This window comes from Aulonocara sp. 'chitande type north' Nkhata Bay, linkage group LG14, assembly GCF_057382095.1.
Source record: "Aulonocara sp. 'chitande type north' Nkhata Bay isolate Kocher_YH1m ecotype deep benthic linkage group LG14, A_spYH_male_GT1.1, whole genome shotgun sequence".
In the NCBI taxonomy this organism is placed as follows: domain Eukaryota; kingdom Metazoa; phylum Chordata; class Actinopteri; order Cichliformes; family Cichlidae; genus Aulonocara; species Aulonocara sp. 'chitande type north' Nkhata Bay.
The window spans coordinates 40455599-40473026 of NC_141357.1; the positions used below are offsets into that span (position 1 = coordinate 40455599).

The following is a 17428-nucleotide window of genomic DNA, read 5'->3' on the forward strand; positions in this document are numbered from 1 at the left end:
ACACGAGGTACGAGATACATGAGGACCTGTGATACGCTGATACTTCTGGTAAACAACCATTTGACTAACATGTGAGTCTCACCTGCTCTTGTTCCCTCTCTTCCTCTTTGTGCTGACAATCATCAAATATACAGTTATACAGATATTTACAAACTCTTCAGATAAAAACACTTTTTTAATTGTAACATCAAATCAGACTAAATGTTTATTTTTTAGATAAATATAAAAACATATTTGTTAACTTTAAGAGTAAAGAGAGAAACTATCTGTATTTCTTAATTGTAAATGGCACCAAATTGTATTCAAACTGAGCCACACTTATGGAGCTCCACAGTTCTGTTCCTGGTGTTTTGTTGACATCTCCTGATGTTCCCATGTCACAGAAACAGGCTCTGTGTTTTGCCTTATATGCATCCACAGCTGTGCCACCAGTTTACTCACATGGACTCTACGAACCAATCAGAAGCTTCTTCAGCTCAGAATGGAATCGTCTGGAGTTTCTTATTAATTAACAATAAACTTAGTGTACATGTACTCCTACATTTGATGAAAGTGATAAAAATAGAAGCTCTCTCTCTCTTTATTCTGACATTTAACTAATTCAAAAGATGTTTCAATATTTATCTAAAACAAAAGTTGACTCTAAATTGATGTTGTACAGTAAAAATGTTTTGTTTTCTCCATAAAGTGTAAATATCTGGTTTCAGCTGTGAATATCCTGCTGTGTATTGAAGTTCCTCTTGTTTTGCATAGAAATATACTGAACAACATACAAAGCTTAATATATAAAATAACATCTGCCAGAGTTTTTTCTTTGAAAGAAGCTCCTTATGTCCATGCTTGTACATCAGTGCATTACTGAAACCAGTTTAGAGAGTTTATTTAGCCGTGGAGGGAAACAACTGAAAATATGAAATAAACACATGTGAGCTGAGACTCTCTAAAGAAACAGCATTGTTGTTGTTCGGCTTTTCATTTCGCCATTTGTTGATTCACTTGAAGAACAAGTAACGTAATATGGGTCAAGTGATCAGTTTGATATCAATCTTTAGTGATGCACCGTCATATTTACATTATCTGTACAGTACGAATGATTTGCTTTGGTACCTGCTCAAACTTCAGCTCTCCTCTGTCTGCGCTTCTCTAACAGAGCACTCGTAGGCAGCAGCTGCCCCGCCCCGGTTAGTGCCTGAGCTCGGATCATACCAATATCAGGGGGGATTTACACACAGTCGTAAATTCCCACAGTGTGCACTATGTGCTTCGAATATTGTGTGTACTTTTTGTTTTATACAGTTGTCAGCCAGACATCTAACTATGAAGAAATTACACTCCAAAAGACCCCGGGCCTCTGACAAAAAGACCCGGGCTTAAGCCCCCCCCCGCTCCACCACTGGTGTTCACTACAACGCAGTAATGAAAGAGGTTTTGTTTCTGAGTGGAAAAGTTCAGATTGAAGCTCTTCGGGGTCACCTGACACAATTCTCTGTTTTTACATGTTCTAGATTGTTTTTTCAAATAATAAGATAACCTTTATTGGTCACACACGTGGAAAATATTTCCTAGTCTTTGACTTTTACACTACCGGTATAAATGAATAAGTTACTTTATTATTTTTATTCATGTGGATATTGAACATGTATGTCTATAAATGCACATCACATGAAAAATAACACGTTTATTTTGTTTTAAAAATAAACTTGTGATATTTATGTCATATGCACTATATCCACATGAATAAAAAATAACAAAACAATTCTGACCAGCTCTGCCCTACATTATACATGCTTCCCTTAGGCAGTATCATCAGAAGACATAGCATACATTTTCACCCAGCTCTATCTGTCCATGAAGCCAGGTAACACACACTGGTATCTAACCAGATTCTTACTCTGGGTGGTGTTCACCTGTCTCACAGAGCCTTCACGGCCCATGAGGCCTCTGTGTTTTGTAGTTTTTGTCCAGCGCCACCCATCGTTCAAACAGCCTACTGTAATCAGCTCAGCGTGCAGATCGGAGAGAAGCATTTCACACATTTCAAAGACTTTTATTGTTTTAAACAACTCAAATGTCTGCAGAGGACACACAGCGTTTCTCTGAAAGCTGTGATGGAGCAAGAAGGACCATCCTCCGACCATGTTGCTGGTTTCACTGGGTTTTTATTTCTTTCAGGTTTGGTGTTTATGCTTTTCTATACTTTCAAACGTCTCATTCACTCTGCTGTCACTAATAAACAAGTGACCCGAAGACACGAGCAGCTGAAGTGTGCGCAGGAAACCGGGTCAGCACGGACTCGAGGAACCGTCAGTGAGCTGGACCTGCTGGACCTGCTGGACCTGCTGGACCTGCAGGCCTGCGGACGACAGCCGGGTTGGCAGGGCGTATCTGCAGTTAGTTCCCGTTTCCTCTCGCTGACCTGAACCTGCTTCTGCTTCCAGTTTGGATCTCCTGTCGAGCCCAACCCGGCACACGATTCAACATCCAGCAACTTCTGGAGACGAAGCTCAGCTTTCCCTCTGCGACATCCTCACGGACAGGAACCAGAGAACCCCGCGTCGATGGAGAACAGAAGAGCCTCAGAGCGAGGTCCTGACGTGATAACGGATCAAATCAAACGCTCCCGGCCTCTGAGCTGCTCCGATCTTCAAACACGTGAGGATGGCGGGTTGGACAGTGCTGGAGGCAGGTGAGGTCAAAGGTGTGCCGCTTCACAGTGGAGGTTCATAAATAAAATCTAAATATGACGAAGAGCAAACTTTCCTGAATCAGCTTCATTCAAACTACGAACTCAACAGTTTATAATCACGGAAACGTTTCCAGTTCCCAATGTGATCACATGACATCCACAAAGAAGTCGCCGGGGTTTCCCATGGCCATGCGGAAGGACTGGCGGGAGGCGGAGACTCCAGGCTGGGCTGTTGGAAGGTCATGGTGCTGACCTCTAGATGACGGCAGAAGGTCTTCAAAGCAGCTCAGAGGTCGCTGGACACGACTGTCACTGAGAGGCTCCGCCTCCAGACGCTTCTCAGGAGAGGCACTCGCTTCCTGTTTGGAGGCTCTCAATTCGCTCCCTCCTGCTCCTTCCTCCTGATTATCGCTGCAGTTCGAGCCGCTGCTACAGCTTCCTGTGAGGTCACAACAAACCATCATTACTTCAGACATCATGATGTCAGTCATTTCACAGCGACCATATTTGGACAAGAGCGGCCAGCTGATCAGTAACAGCCAATCAGAACCCACTGCGAGTGTTTGTACACGAGCATGTTTGTTACCTTCACTACATGGGCCTCCTCCTCCTCCAAGGGCCGGCAGCTGGTGGAGCGGGTGGGGGGAGCTGTAGGGGTGGGGGATGGGGTACTGGTAGGGGAAGGTGAGCTGGTCGCAGTCAGACCCTCGTGTGGAGGCTCCTTCCTGATCCATCAGTGACATCACAGCCATGTCTGAGGAGGAAGCACAGAGTCATGATCAGCGCAGCAGAAACCTCAAACTCACGCTCTTATTATGAAATGGTTTTAACTTCCTGCCCTCACCTCCACAGAGGTCTCCGAACACATAATAGCACTGCTCGGAGAAGGTCACCTTGTTGACGGTGTGTCGGATGAACCCGGCCTTCAGCAGGTTGCTGGCATACTTGCGAGCCTCGCGTCGGTCAATGAAGCCATCCACGTTGCGGTGCAGCCAGTCCACCACGTCTGAACCTGCAGGGGCGGAGGGAGGCCGTCAAAGGTGAGGCACACATAACTTCCCGCTTTCCTAAAACCAGCCCTCGCTGCAGTCCAGCCACCAAAGCTCTGCGGGGATCCGAGGAACGTCCCTGGAACCAGAACCAGCTCTAACTGGTACTTGCTCGCTCTCCGAGCCTCGTGGAGTGAACGTCCTCACAGGGCGCCATTCATTGTCTGACGGCTCCTCGCTAGCACACTGTGGTTGCCTAGGTAACCCTCCAGCGTATTTACTACCAGTGTAGTATCCTGTGCTCTCATTGGTTAGAACCTTAGTTGCTCATCTCAAAGCTGATAAGGGTTTATCTCGGGACCCGCACACTTCAGTGTGGTTAAAAAATGCCTGGCACACTGATGATGATGGTTTTGCTACCATGGCACCCCGCGGGCGACATACCTCTCCGTACTCTTACGCTAGTACTGCTAGCTGCTGTCGCATCTGGAACTTCAAAGCTAACGTTAGTCTGGGTTCTCCAAAAAGTTGATTCTGTTCATCTGGACGTAGCGTTTTGTGGGAGAAACGTTTCGTCACTCATCCAAGTGACTTCTTCAGAGAAGACTGAAGAAGTCACTTGGACCAACATTTTGGAGATTTACTTTCCTGGATGATTGAGAATGCATCAAGACGTTAGTCTGGGTTCAACATGGCCAGTGACCAATCACATTGTTGTGATGTCATAGCAATGTGGAAAAAAACCTGTTGCTGTCCCCTCGGGAAAAAAATCCCAAAAAGGGGGCGGTGCTGTTCCCATGGTCCAAAACAATGACATCACAACAACGTGACAGGTCACCTGCCATGTTGAACCCAGACCAACGTTAGCTTTGACGATTCAGGAACAACACCAACACGGGGATACCAGAGCGAGCGCCTGCTCCTACAGGGGAGTGTGGGTTCGGCCGGCGGCCACGTCCCGGTAAACCGCGCTGGCTCGCAGGCTAAACGAGCTGAGGGTACCACACAAAGGGCCACTGTGTGTGACGGACGTCATTCGTAGCTCTAACATTGGTGGTGTAAAAAGTCACAGAGTGGAGGGACGGTCTGGATCGGCTGAGGGCGGAGACCAGGTCAGAGCGAAGAGCGAGTACGTGAAGACGAGACGATGAGGTTTCCTAAGTGACTGAACCCACACATGATGGTCATCAGAGGTTAAAGGTCACGGTTCCAGGATTCAGACCAAAATATGAGCCGGACTTCTTACCGATGAAAGCGTTGGGGATGGTGATCTTCAGCCACATCCTGTCTCGGACCTCCAGGCCAGACTCGGGATTGGCCATCGCCTTGACAACCATGGTCATGTCACTGTGGATGTTGAGGTGGTTCTCCTCGTTCACGCCTGGAAAAAAGTAGCAGGTTAGCATCTGATGGACAGGTGACGGGAGGTGCAGAGGATGGTGGGTGTAATACCGTATAGTGGGAGGAGCCTCCCCGTCATGGCGGCGGTGTGAGACACCCAGGCAGCAGGGTCGATGGGACGGACTGGCTCGCCTGTGGAGATTTGGATGTGTCATGTAATCATTTTACTTTATGTAACACCTCTTGTGTGCCAAACAAATACCGACGATAACTCACTTCTCGGCAACGTGAAGCAGCCTCGCGGGTTCGGATCCCAACACTTTGCCACGGTTAGCGTCACCGGACTGAAAAGAAGATGACACAGATCGGTCATTATTCAAACTGTAACTTTATTCACACAGCAGCCTCTGACATGTACATAGACGGTGTCTTGGCAAGTTTTCAGGATTTGTCACACAAACTTGACCTCCCTCGTTCAGCTTATTTAGATACTTTCAAGTTCGCCACTTCCTTCAGCATCATAACCCTGACTTTCCAAATATAACTCTACTTATTGCTGTAGATGATCTGTTGAACCTGACATTTAAGCCTAAAGGTCTAATCTGAAGAACTAGTAATTGTATAGCCTCCTTTCAGAACAACAATGCCAAAGATCAAAGCGGACTGGGAGGATGAGCTGGGGGTGGACTTAGAGGAGGAGACCTGGGAGAGCGCTCTTTTAAGAGTAAACAACAGCACTTTCTGTGCCAAATTAAACATCATACAGTTCAGGATTCGACACCGCATTCATTACTCCAAGGCAAGACTGGCCAAAATATTTCCAAACATAGATGCAAGCTGTGAGAGATGTAGAAATCCCTCTGCAGATTCAACACATGTGTTTTGGTCATGTCCAACTTTAAAAGCAATTTTCAAAACACTGTCTGAAGCATTGAATGTTGAGCTTCAACCCAATGCAGCTATGGGTATATTTGGTGCTAGAGATAGAGGACATGGAACATTAAGGAAGTCATAAAAACACAATCGCTTTCACTACACTGCTTGCACGCAGAAGGATATTGTTGCATTGAAAGTCAAAGAAGCCACCCAAAGCGGCTCTGTGGTTCAGTGACCTGACACAGTTCATACAGCTGGAAAAGATAAGTACGCTCTCAAGGGGTCGAAGGAGAGATTCTTTGCTGTTTGGGATACATCGCTAAAACATTTAGAGAAAATTAAAACCATACCCACCTGATAGATGCTTGACAGCTGCCGTACATCCTTTTTCTGTGTGATTGTGATTAATTTTGTGCAAACTTCCCTTTAAGTGCACATCTTCAAATATGGTGAATTTCCTTGCACCTCATTTAAATTCACTTTATTCATTTATGTATTTAAATTTTTCCCCTCTGGATCGCTGTCCAACATGTTCTTGGGGTGGGGTAGATATATAGAAGGAGCATTGTGGCCTTGCTACATGTATATCTTCGTACTACATTGTTGATGCTCAATAAAAAGAAAACAAACAAACTTCTCCTTCGGTTACACTCACCTCCACCCACCCCCCCTGCCTGCACTCTCCTCTTCACCTCTCTGTGGATGGTCAATCCCAGGTATTCAAAGTCCTCCACCATCACTACCTCTGCTCCCTCCACCTGTGCCCCTCTCGTTCGGATGGGGCGACCGTGTCTCAAGAGTTGGCAGTTCGTCTTGTAACCTGGAGTACTGCGCTTTGAGTACTCCAGGAGAGTAAAAACGCACTATATAAGAATCAGTCCATTTACCATATGCCTCCCCAGACCATCAGTGACGGCAGAGCACAGCCAATGACTGCCCAAAATATTCATTGTATGTGCACAATGACAATAAAAGGCTATTCTATTTTATGTGATTCTATTCTCCCCATCACCAAACCCACCATACCCAGTATGAAATCATAACGTTCTCAGACCCCTTCACATCTGTCACATGTGCTCAGAGTGAACCTGCTCTCGTCTGTGGAAAGTTTGGGCACCATTGGTGGACCTGCCAATTATGGTATTCTATGGCTAATGCCTGTCGGGCTCCACGGTGCCGGGCAGTGAGCACAGGGTCCACTAGAGGACGTCGGGGCCTCAGACCCCCCTCGTTAGTCTGTTTCTGATTGTTTGGTCAGAGACATTCACACCAGTGTCCTGCTGGAGGTCTGTAGCTCTGAGGACGCTGTTCCTCCTTACAAAGAGGAGCATTTACCGGTCCTGCTGATGGGTTAAGGGCCTTCTACGGCCCTGTCCACCCATAACTGCCCATCTCTCTGCATGGTCCTGAGACCGTGCTGGGAGACACATCAAACCTTCTAGCAACGGTACGTAGATGCCATCCAGGAGGAGTGCTGGGAAGGTTACTTTTAAAATGTATTCCACTACAGATTACAGATCACATGCCCCAAAATGTATTTTGTAACGTATTCTGAATACTTTGGATTACTTAATATCATGCTTTTTACAACTACATAAATGTCCTATTGCTGTGTGATTCATTACTGAAGGTTACTCTCCACACCAACACCAACTAGATGTTTAAATCTTAATATAAATGAGTAACAGCAGGTGGACATTAGGTAAGGCTGTACAGGCATTAGAGCCTCTCAATGAGCGTTTTATTTGGGTTTCCACTGGCATGAAATTACCAAAGATGGAGAGGGGACAGCCTAAGTTATGAAACAGGAAAAGACCGTTGTGTAATCCATTCATTTCAAGTAACTGTATTCTGAATACCACCTTTTTAAACAGTAACTGTAATGGATTTTTCTGATGTGAAATATGTGCCGTGGCTCCAAAAGATTGGCGAACACTAGCTCAGAGCACCTGCTGTTAATTTCATTCAGACCAAAGCAGCAGAATCGGATGAACCCCAACTCGGAGCTGACCGCTTTGACAGACTCGACGGTCTGGTTAAAGCGTTCCTTTGATGCAGCGTCTCCACTGCGACGCAGGAAAAACACCTGAGCTCCCGCACGGATTCATTTGTCAGATAAATCAAAGCTGACTTTAAACCACGTGATCGGCCTTGGTTACCATGGCGAACTTACGGATGAAGCAAAAGGTCTCACCCCGGTTTGTGGACGATCTCTCGGAGGACTCGGACGGCGTCGTCGTTGCTCATGTTCTCGAAGTTGATGTCGTTCACCTGACGGACACACATACGACACAGCATCGTGAGCCTTCTCACCACCACCTTTAAAACAGGAAGCGGATTAAACGGCATGAGCGGCACCTGCAGCAGCATGTCTCCCGGCTCGATTCGTCCATCCGCCGCCACCGCTCCGCCCTTCATGATGGAGCCGATGTAAATGCCTCCGTCCCCTCTGTCGTTACTCTGACCGACAATACTGATGCCCAGGAAGTTGTACCTCTCTGACAGACAGGCAGGCACACAGCAGGGTTACCCTGAGCTCTGCTGCTACGTGCAAACATCCCTGTCACTGCGAGCTAACAGCCGCTCCATAATAACTCTAGCTTCTTAAATCTGCGTTCTCTCTAATGTCCTGCAGGAGGCGACTTCTGACTGTGCTCCTGCATGAGCGTGCTGCTCAGCTCGTGCTTCCAGCTGTGACTGAACAAGCAGCAAGTTACTTTTGGTCCAGTTGGAGTTTCAGAGAAACAGGAAGCAGGGGAGGGTTTAGGGCGGGGCTACGGTGTGATCGGCAGCAGCGCTCACCCGTACTGAAGCGTACTCACCCATGTTGAGAGTTACAGTGATGATGTTGAGCGACATGGTGGAGTCAGTGACACTGCTGAAAGACACAGACTGACAGACAGACGGACAGAGAGAGGAGACAGTTACAGACGGACGGACAGACAGACAGTAGAGGAAGGTGAAGGACGGCCCCCTCAGACAGGAAGTTCATCAGGTAACGTCACTGACAGAGTCCACAGGTGTCCGCAGTCCTGAGTCAGCTGACTGACTTATCAGCGGCACCTGCTGTCAGCCTGGACCAGTCACATGACTGACTCTGACCTCCGTGAGCTCAAAGGTCAGACGGCTTTGGTCACAAAGACCGCCCACATTAAAGCACCTGCGTGTGCGCACAGGTACGAGGAGGCAAAAACCAGCCTGCAGATGTGAGTAGAACCGCTGCATTAGAATTCAGTAGAAAAGACTTTCACTGAAGTTGGTTTGTCACCTGACCTGTGAGGATTAACAAATCACCTGAGAGCAGGAATGTTGTCACCATGGTAACCAACGCACGAGACCCCACAGGCCTCCACACAGTGACCCTGACCATTGTTGGTCTGTCTGTCTGACCTTTGAACCCTGCACACCCTCCCACAGGTCGCCTGAAAACTCACATCTGTTTCCTGTGCAGCGCCGCCACAGCTGAGGAGGCGCCGATGGCCTCCGACCAATCAAGTCGTTTGTTACAGGAAAAAATAGGAAGTGTCTGAACTCTGTCAATAACGCCATCTGATGTCAGTGTGCGTGCGTGTGTGTGTGTTTACCCTCTCCATCCGCTGTGTTTTGGGTTTCCGGTGGCGGCGGCGTTGACGCCTGATGAGACGCGGTGAGGAGCTGCTCTGCTCTGTTGATTGGCTGAACCTGAAATGATGTCACAGAGGGAAGCACACCTGGTTCAGTCCGACTGACTTCACAGCTTACAGATACCTGTGTGGTTGGGCGTGGTCACTCAGTCGGGAAAAATTAAAGACAAAATGTAAATATTTGTACAAACAAACAGGAAAAAAGCTCGATGTGTTGAAGGAAAGCGGACGCACGAACCCACGCGCCTTCACTGAGATCTGTTGTGTCTTGTTTGTTGTCTCGGCTCCTCTCTCAGTCCCCTGTTTCCCCCTTTATGTGTATATGTGTTTGTGTGTATCCCGAATGCTGGCTTAGGAACGTCATCGGGAAGCTGAAGCTGGCCACGCCTGCTGTACATCGAGCCTCGCTGGCTGAGCTTCAGTCGGCTCTCGGGGGGAAACGTTTCCTCGCCAAACTAATTTCTTTGTCTGGTCAGGATGTGGGAAACGAGCATCACCGCTGTGCCGAGGGTATCACTTTGTTACCTTCACTGGACATAAACTCACTGTCTGTTTTTGGAAACGTCCGAAAGGTCTGATTTTATGTTAATAAAATGAATAAAAGGAAGTGAGACTAAAAGTCGTCGCTGTCATTTATTATTATCATCAATATTAAAAATTATTGATGAAAGTTTAACAACAGTCATCAAAATAAACATCATTTGTTCACAGATTAAGTCCAAATAAATACATGATTATTTTTATCACTATGATCATTAAAAGAAAGGTGACATGCACATACCTGTGAGCGATGTTTCATAAAAATGTTGCGAGGCTCAAATTTAAAACTAAAAAAAATCTAAAATCCAGAGAAAACCTGCAAAAACGGACGGACAGAGGCGGGAACACATTATTTCTGCTCATGGATGAGCTGGGACGCTTTTATCTGCGGGACAATACAGACTGCAGCGCTAGTCACCTGACCTGCAGCAGCCAATCAGAGCAGGAGAAGGAGAGCGGCGTGTGAACAGGATTACTGGAGCAGAAGAAGCAGACCCAAGGGCGGCGAGTGCATGTCATAGCAAACCCACCAATCACAGCGAGGTCTGCTGATGATGTCATGAGCTTACCTTACATACTTAAAGCAGAGGGAAAGTGTTAACCTGCTGATTATGAGCATCATCGAGAGGTCAGAGTTCACTGAGGGTCCTCACAGGTACAGGTAGGCGTGTCTGTGAGTGAGACTGACCTTCCTCCTGAGTCTTCCTCAGAGGAGCAGAAACTGGTTGTTTCCAGTTCGCTGCTCTGCTGGGTCGATGAACTGTCGCCGCCACCTGTTGGCTCCACCCCCCTCTTATCAGCTGGGCAGTGGGCGTGGCCATTCAGGCGATCACCTGTAGAGACCACAGCCAATCAGCAGATGGCAGGAAATGCCTGTCACTGTTTAATAGGTGTGCAGGTGACACCTCTCTCTCTCTGCATCTTACCTTGCTCACCCACATCTTTCCTCTGCAGCCTCTCTGAAACAGCAGGTTTGACCTCTGACCCCTGCAGCTCATCATGGCTCACAGTGGCAGCACTGAGACAGACATGACATCACTTCCTGTCAGCATTGAGGCCTGCACTACAACACGTGTTGCATTCTGGGCCCCGGTGTACTCACTGGAAGGATGGCGGTCTGGAGTCTCCGATACCACCTGTCCTCTCTATAGGGGGCGGGGCTAAATTGGTGGGCGTGACCACAGACTGGACATCTGAACCTCTGAAATCCAGCTGGCAGGTGTCTGATGACACCAACTGCAAGGAGAGACATGATGAACACCTGAAGGCTCAGGACACACCTGTGTGTGTGTTTGTGTGCGAGTTGTGCCTGTTTACCACCACTGTGAGGACACAAATTACAACTGACATTGTGGGGACAAAGAATTTTCTGTAATAAAGGTTTAAGAGTGGGGAAGCTTCTAATTAGAATCCATTCAGTGTCTTCCAGTTATCCAATAAATAACACAACAAAATGTGTTTTCAGTCTTTTAATGTGACTGAAAAAAGCTGTTGTGTGCATGCAGGTGTGCCTGCAGGTGTGCATGCAGGTGTGCCTGCAGGTGTGTGCTTTGGCTGACTGTGTCGTTTTGAGACAAAGGAACGATTTTAGAGTTTGTCCTCAATCATCGTCAACAGTCCTCATAAACTCAGCTGTACCATGTTCGTGTGTTACTGACCCAACAGACGACCCGTCCGTTCACACAGGGCAGCCTGGCGTCATCATCGCTGATCTCCTCTTTGACCACCCTGTAACACATCAGGATTAGCCATGAAAGAAAATTAAACATAAGTACTCTAAAAATATCTAATAGCACATGTGGGCATATCAGGTAGACAAAAGCCACACCCACCTGCTATCAAAACCTCATATTTGTGAGGGGCAGCCAATTAGAAGGAGAGAGATGCAAACAAACTGGACTAACATCACGACAACAACGCTGAGGGTCTAAAGTGGGCGGTGTTATGGTTGCTACATACATCTCATATTCACAATCTGAGTATTACTGCAGCTGTGGCGGGGACACAAACCCCGCCGGGTGTTCTCCTCCTCTTTGTTACACTCAGAGTCACAGATCAATACTGAGCAGAACGATCGATCATCGCAGCATCAGCTGAGAGGGGTCACACACATGTGCTGGTCTGCCTATCTTTGTGAGGACACAGTCACAGACACCATCCCCCAAACCTGAACCTGGTTATAATCCGAGCCCTGAAACCAGCTCTGCATCTCCACGCAGCCGTACAGTCTGTCATAAAAGCCCTGTGTGTGTGTGTGTGTGTGTGTGTGTGTGTGTGTGTGTGTGTGTGTGTGGGATTATAGAAGCTCAGATTATTAAACAGTTGTTTCATCAGCTGTTCAGAGTAAATGAGTGAATAAAAATGAGGAGAGCTCAAACTGAAGCACAGGCTGGACTGCTGGACACACAGCAGTGTGTAACTGCACAGACTGTGACCTGTGTGTGCAGAAGAGTTTGAGGCGTGGAACCTGCTGCAGCGTGCCCACGTCACAGCGCCGCTCCATAAAAGCTCTTTCACGTGAAAACAGCAAAAACCAGAGTAAGTGAAACGTGCAGAAGGAGCCCCGGAGCGCCACCCTCAGACCGGAGGGCGGGAACATGTTGGGGAGCCCGATGTCACGGGGACGCCACAGATGTGAACAGATTTGAAAGTGGGTGGATGAAGCGGAGCAACATGTTCTCCAGAGAACTTCCTGTCAGGAAGAACCACCCAGTCTCCGCCTTGTCCACCACAGCTGCTGCACACGTGCGGTACAGCGGACTTGCCCACCTTTGACCCCGAGGCCACAGGTGCAGCATCGGGTGGAGCAGCTCAGCACCAGGCTCCGACCGGGCTCTGCTGCTGCCACCTTAAGGTTTCTCCAAGTGTAGGACTGGAAAGAGGGCGGAGCACCCCCGATGGCGCCAAAGGCGTGGCTCCAGGCTGACCTCTGACCTCAAGCTCTGAGGGGACAACACCTGTTCCACCTGGACAGGAGGTAGGTGGGGGGCGCTCCCTGTTAGGTGCCTGAGGTCCTGCTGCTGCTGCTGCTGCTGAGGGTCAGCTTCAGCTGCTCCACCCTGACATGCGCAGGAGGGTGATTGTACCTTAAGAATAACAAACATCGCGTGACGGGAACAATACACTCACCCGACCACGGATCAATGAGCGCACGGACCACGTGACTCACCCGAAGTCGTCGTCCACGGACTTGAAGAAAAATTTCACGTTGGGTTTGTTCAGCACGTGCTTAAAGTCCGCCAGGGTCACGCGCTCCGCGGGCGCGTTGATGCGGACGAGGTAGGGGGTGTCCTGGTCCTCCAGGTGGTAGATGACGCGGGTCTCTTCCGCCATGCCCGCGAGCCCGGCTTGGCGGTCACGGGATGACGCTGAGGAGACACAGCTGTGCACCTGTCCGCGCGCCCGCGCTCCGTTCGTGCGCGTCTCCGCTCCAGAGATTTCGCTCTCGGTCCAGATGTGTCGGTCCAGCTTCTGCGTGTCTGATGCTCCGTCTCCTCCCGACGCCGTCAAGACACACACACACGCACGAACACACTTCCGCTCGGACCCTTCAGAATAAGAGCTGAATGAACACAGGCAAAAATAAAAAGAATATCGACTCTGAGAAATGATGACACACACACACCTGCACGTTATTACGTCACAACGTCAGAGGTTCAGTCTCCACGTTAAAGGTCATGTTTCTTTTGGGGCTTTTTGTTCTTAATCAGTTTTATTTATTAATTATATGTTATGTAGTTATTTTATCTTATTTTTTAAATTACGTTTACCAATTTATTTTGTAGGTCCGCATATTCAAACTCCCTGAAGGTACAGAACAAATGTCCTCGACCCAGAAACGCTTTTCTTTTTCCCGCCGTCCTGGTTGTGACGTCACGTCCCTCACCTGTATCCGGGCTGAATTCATGAGCTCACAGCAGAATCCAACCCCTGAATAAACTCGAGCCCGTGACGAGTTTCCGGCTTCCGCTGCTCGGACGAGATCAAACGAACCGCTGAATCATCCTGTAACGGACCGCTCCTCCAGCTTTTATTGTGAACGGAAGGCCTCAGAGCTTCCGGCACTTATGCCCCTTCAAGCTAACGCCTAACACGTCCGACTTTTCCGGCCTGATCTGAGAGTGAAAGCACCCATAGAGACAATCATTTTATTGTAAATCAAACACGTGATCAAACAGGAAACAGTTTCAGTTATTGACACGCTAATTCATGAATATAAATAAAAGATGCATTCATTCGGTTCTGAATTTTCTCCATGGATTCTGATTGGATATCGGTGTTTATTAAAGGGTCAGCAGTTCATAAAAACAAACGTCCATAAAACAGTAAAAACAAACAGGCAACACGAGCTCGCCCATCGGACCGGTCCGTGGGCTCGTTTAGTCAGAGGTCAGGTAAACATGAGGTTATCTTCAACATTCAGAGAGCGAGGAGGCGTTCAGTGTCGGTGGGACGTTTCAGAGCCAGGACAGACAGAAGGCCGCGTGTTCCCAGCTGCACGAAGGCAGCGTTAAGGTGATCTGCTGGTGTTCTGAGGTCCTTCAGGTGAGTCCACACAAGCGGAGGTAGAGTTTAAACACTGTCACAGAGGCTCCGCCCACACAGTGATGGGGGCAGAGACTTCAACAAGGCAAAGGCACTCACGGCGAAACCAACCAGCAGTGAGCGCACGGGCAGAGAACGAGCGTAAGGCTGAAATGTTTTTCTCACTGAATCATCAGCAAGCATGGCGTCTCCGTCCCTGCCCGGTCGAACTCCGCCCACACAGCCTAGTCGCTGAGCGAGTTAGCACGAACGCAACCTAATTACACGACGCCGCTCTGGTGGCGCGTTTCTGCCAGAAGCTGAGAAGAACGACCTGACCTCTGCTCTGTCGTCAGTCGCATAAAAACACTCTAGGGTCCAACCAGGGCCCTCCTCGGGAGCGCCAGACACAGGTCAAGCTTTCAAGCAGTGACCTTTGACCCACATCAACCCTTTTAAAACATCTGGAGTGAGGCTTCCTGTTGATTGTTTCTACTTCCTGTAGTCCGGGCATCACGCCGAGACGTTGACATCACGCAGAGCAATGGTGGCAGTTGTCCCGGTGGCTCCGCCAGGGGAGGCAGTCGCCACGGCAGCGGTTGGCTCCTGCGGGGGGGTGGAGCCGGAGGAGGGAGGCAGAGCGGAGCCATTCTGATTGGTCGAGCTGGTCTGGAACAGGATTTGCTGCAGCGTGCGTCTGAGGTTCGGGTGCAGCCGCCGCTGTGTCTGGTAGAAGATCTCCACGGCAACACACTTCATCACCCCAGCAACCAGGTCCTCATACAGCGGCACTGTGTACATCCTGGACGTCTGCGGAGAGGGAGGGGCAAACATGTGACAGAGTAGCTGAGCGACCCCCTTAAAACTATGTCTGTTCTGATCGGCTCAACGTCGCAACAGGCAGGTGGGCGGAACTTACGTGTTTGTGCAGGAAGGCTCGCACTCGCGGCAGGTCGGGGTAGAAGCTGTTCCTCACCACCATCTGCAGCCAGCGGATCTGCACCTCGGCGTTCAGCCCGTCGAACAGCGACGAGTACGAGTCCGACAGGCTCGCCATCACACCTGCGCAGTGACATCATCATTCATCACTGAACCTTCAGTGGACACCTGTCACATCACTTCCTGTGTTCTGCGCGGTGAGGAACATCAAGGCAGTTTCTCAACATCTGTACTTGTGCTCCGGCATCAGTTGCAGTACTGTTCCCGTCAAAGTAACAAATCTAACATCAAAATATTTAAATTCAGGAGGAAGCAGTTTCACCGGGAGCAGAAACGGCGTGCTGATGCGTGGAGATCCTGAACGCTGCTCCAACAATGATCTGATTATTTGTTCCAAACCAGCTGTCTGCCCTGAGTGTTTACTAACGCTATGTTGATTGGGAGACACGTGTCATGTAGTGATCGTGCTTCACTGTATGAAACTGATGATCCGTCAAAGTGCTGAAGATACTTTTTGAAATATCTTTTTCCTGAAGTAAATCTGCTGCATCATGTGTAACAGTTAAATTAAGAGGGGGTGGAGCTGTGATGTCATCACGTACACTGCCGTTCCAATAGCAGAACGATCGCGCTGCGTTCTCGGGAAGTCCGAACTCCCGTGTGAACTTACGGAGTCCAGACTAGCGAGGACGTCAGTACAGACGTGAGTACTGAGAAACGGCCCACGTCCTCGTCACCAACCATTTGCAGCAAACAGGATGTCACATGACCCCTTTCATCAGTACTCGTATGTTTCATGCTGCGGAGTACAAATACTCGAGTACTTTGCACTCGAGCAGATTATTGCAGGCTCTGAATGATGTGTTGCAGTGTTTCTACGGCAACTTACTGTGCAGCAGCGGCGAGTGGTCCAGCATGCGGTCCAGGAAAAGGACGATCTGAAAGGTGCTCCAGGTCGAGAGGTCAAAGGTCGCGAGCGCCTCTAGGTCAGGGGGGTCAGCGTTCCTCCACAGGTCGCACAGATCCTGGACGGGCCCGATAAGAGCGCCGCCCGCTGACAGGTCTGGCTCGTAGAGAGGCGGGCCGCAGCCGCTCAGCCAACGCTCAAACTCTAGACCTGAGGACGAGCATACACACAGGAAGTGATGTCACAGAGAAGACTAGGAGGCTGCTGATGAGGTGAGCTGAAAGTGTCTCCTGACCTTCTCTCTTAGCGACGGCGGCATCCTTCAGCTCCGGGAAGTAAGACAGGAAGTAGTCTATGAGGTCCTGAGCCACCACGCTCTTAAACTTAAACTCTGAGATGTAATCCTGTGACACACACACGATGCAAACGCTGGTCACATGACTCTGAGCAGCATGTAAAACATCCTGATGAAATGTAAATCTATGGAAACGTGGAGCAGAAGTATGTGGACGCTGTGACTGTGTGTGTGTCTGTGTGACTGTGTGTGTGTGACTGTGTGTGTCTGTGTGACTGTGTGTGTCTGTGTGACTGTGTGTGTGTGTGACTGTGTGTGTCTGTGTGTGTCTGTGTGACTGTGTGTGTGTGTGACTGTGTGTCTGTGTGACTGTGTGTGTGTGTGACTGTGTGTGTGTGTGACTGTGTGTGTGTGTGACTGTGTCTGTGTGACTGTGTGTGTGTGACTGTGTGTGTGTGTCTGTGTGACTGTGTGTGTGTGTCTGTGTGACTGTGTGTGTGTGTCTGTGTGTGTCTGTGTGTGTGTGTCTGTGTGTGACTGTGTGACTGTGTGTGACTGTGTGACTGTGTGTGTGTGACTGTGTGTGTGTGACTGTGTGACTGTGTGTGTGTGTCTGTGTGTGTGTCTGTGTGTGTGTCTGTGTGTGTGTCTGTGTGTGTGTGTGTGTGTGTCTGTGTGACTGTGTGTGTGTGTGTGTGTGACTGTGTG

General features: G+C 49.0%; 2 protein-coding genes across 2 annotated transcripts in view; both read right to left on the reverse strand.

The window, feature by feature from the left end:
• Nucleotides 1-94: 94 nt before the first annotated feature.
• On the reverse strand, nucleotides 95-14049 carry dvl3b (dishevelled segment polarity protein 3b). Its single transcript, XM_086262591.1, has 15 exons — nucleotides 13225-14049; nucleotides 11714-11783; nucleotides 11158-11291; nucleotides 10982-11073; nucleotides 10744-10888; nucleotides 9477-9573; nucleotides 8715-8784; nucleotides 8251-8390; nucleotides 8087-8163; nucleotides 5293-5360; nucleotides 5128-5208; nucleotides 4922-5056; nucleotides 3531-3698; nucleotides 3273-3440; nucleotides 95-3125 (listed from the first exon to the last, which is right to left on the reverse strand). Exons 1-15 carry the CDS (start codon nucleotides 13386-13388, stop codon nucleotides 2833-2835), a joined length of 1902 nt encoding a protein of 633 aa, XP_086118717.1. The 5' UTR covers nucleotides 13389-14049; the 3' UTR covers nucleotides 95-2832.
• A 140-nt stretch (nucleotides 14050-14189) lies between these two features.
• Nucleotides 14190-17428, reverse strand: part of rnpepl1 (arginyl aminopeptidase like 1) — a 10690-nt gene continuing 7451 nt past the window's right edge. Inside the window, exons 9-12 of the mRNA XM_086262590.1 lie at nucleotides 16721-16829; nucleotides 16408-16635; nucleotides 15499-15641; nucleotides 14190-15389 (exon numbers count right to left, since the gene is read on the reverse strand). Coding sequence (XP_086118716.1) covers nucleotides 15093-15389; nucleotides 15499-15641; nucleotides 16408-16635; nucleotides 16721-16829 — 777 coding nt within the window. The 3' untranslated portion in view covers nucleotides 14190-15092. The remainder of the gene's footprint in view (nucleotides 15390-15498; nucleotides 15642-16407; nucleotides 16636-16720; nucleotides 16830-17428) is intronic.

Excerpts from the sequence above, each read along its gene's own strand:
- dvl3b (XM_086262591.1), bottom strand. The coding sequence starts at position 13,388 with ATGGCGGAAGAGACCCGCGTCATCTACCACCTGGAGGACCAGGACACC. Across the intron at positions 5,209-5,292 it reads CTGCTTCACGTTGCCGAGAA|GCGAGCCAGTCCGTCCCATC; the intron begins GTGAGTTATCGT and ends AAATCTCCACAG. Across the intron at positions 3,441-3,530 it reads GTTCGGAGACCTCTGTGGAG|ACATGGCTGTGATGTCACTG; the intron begins GTGAGGGCAGGA and ends CTTCCTCCTCAG.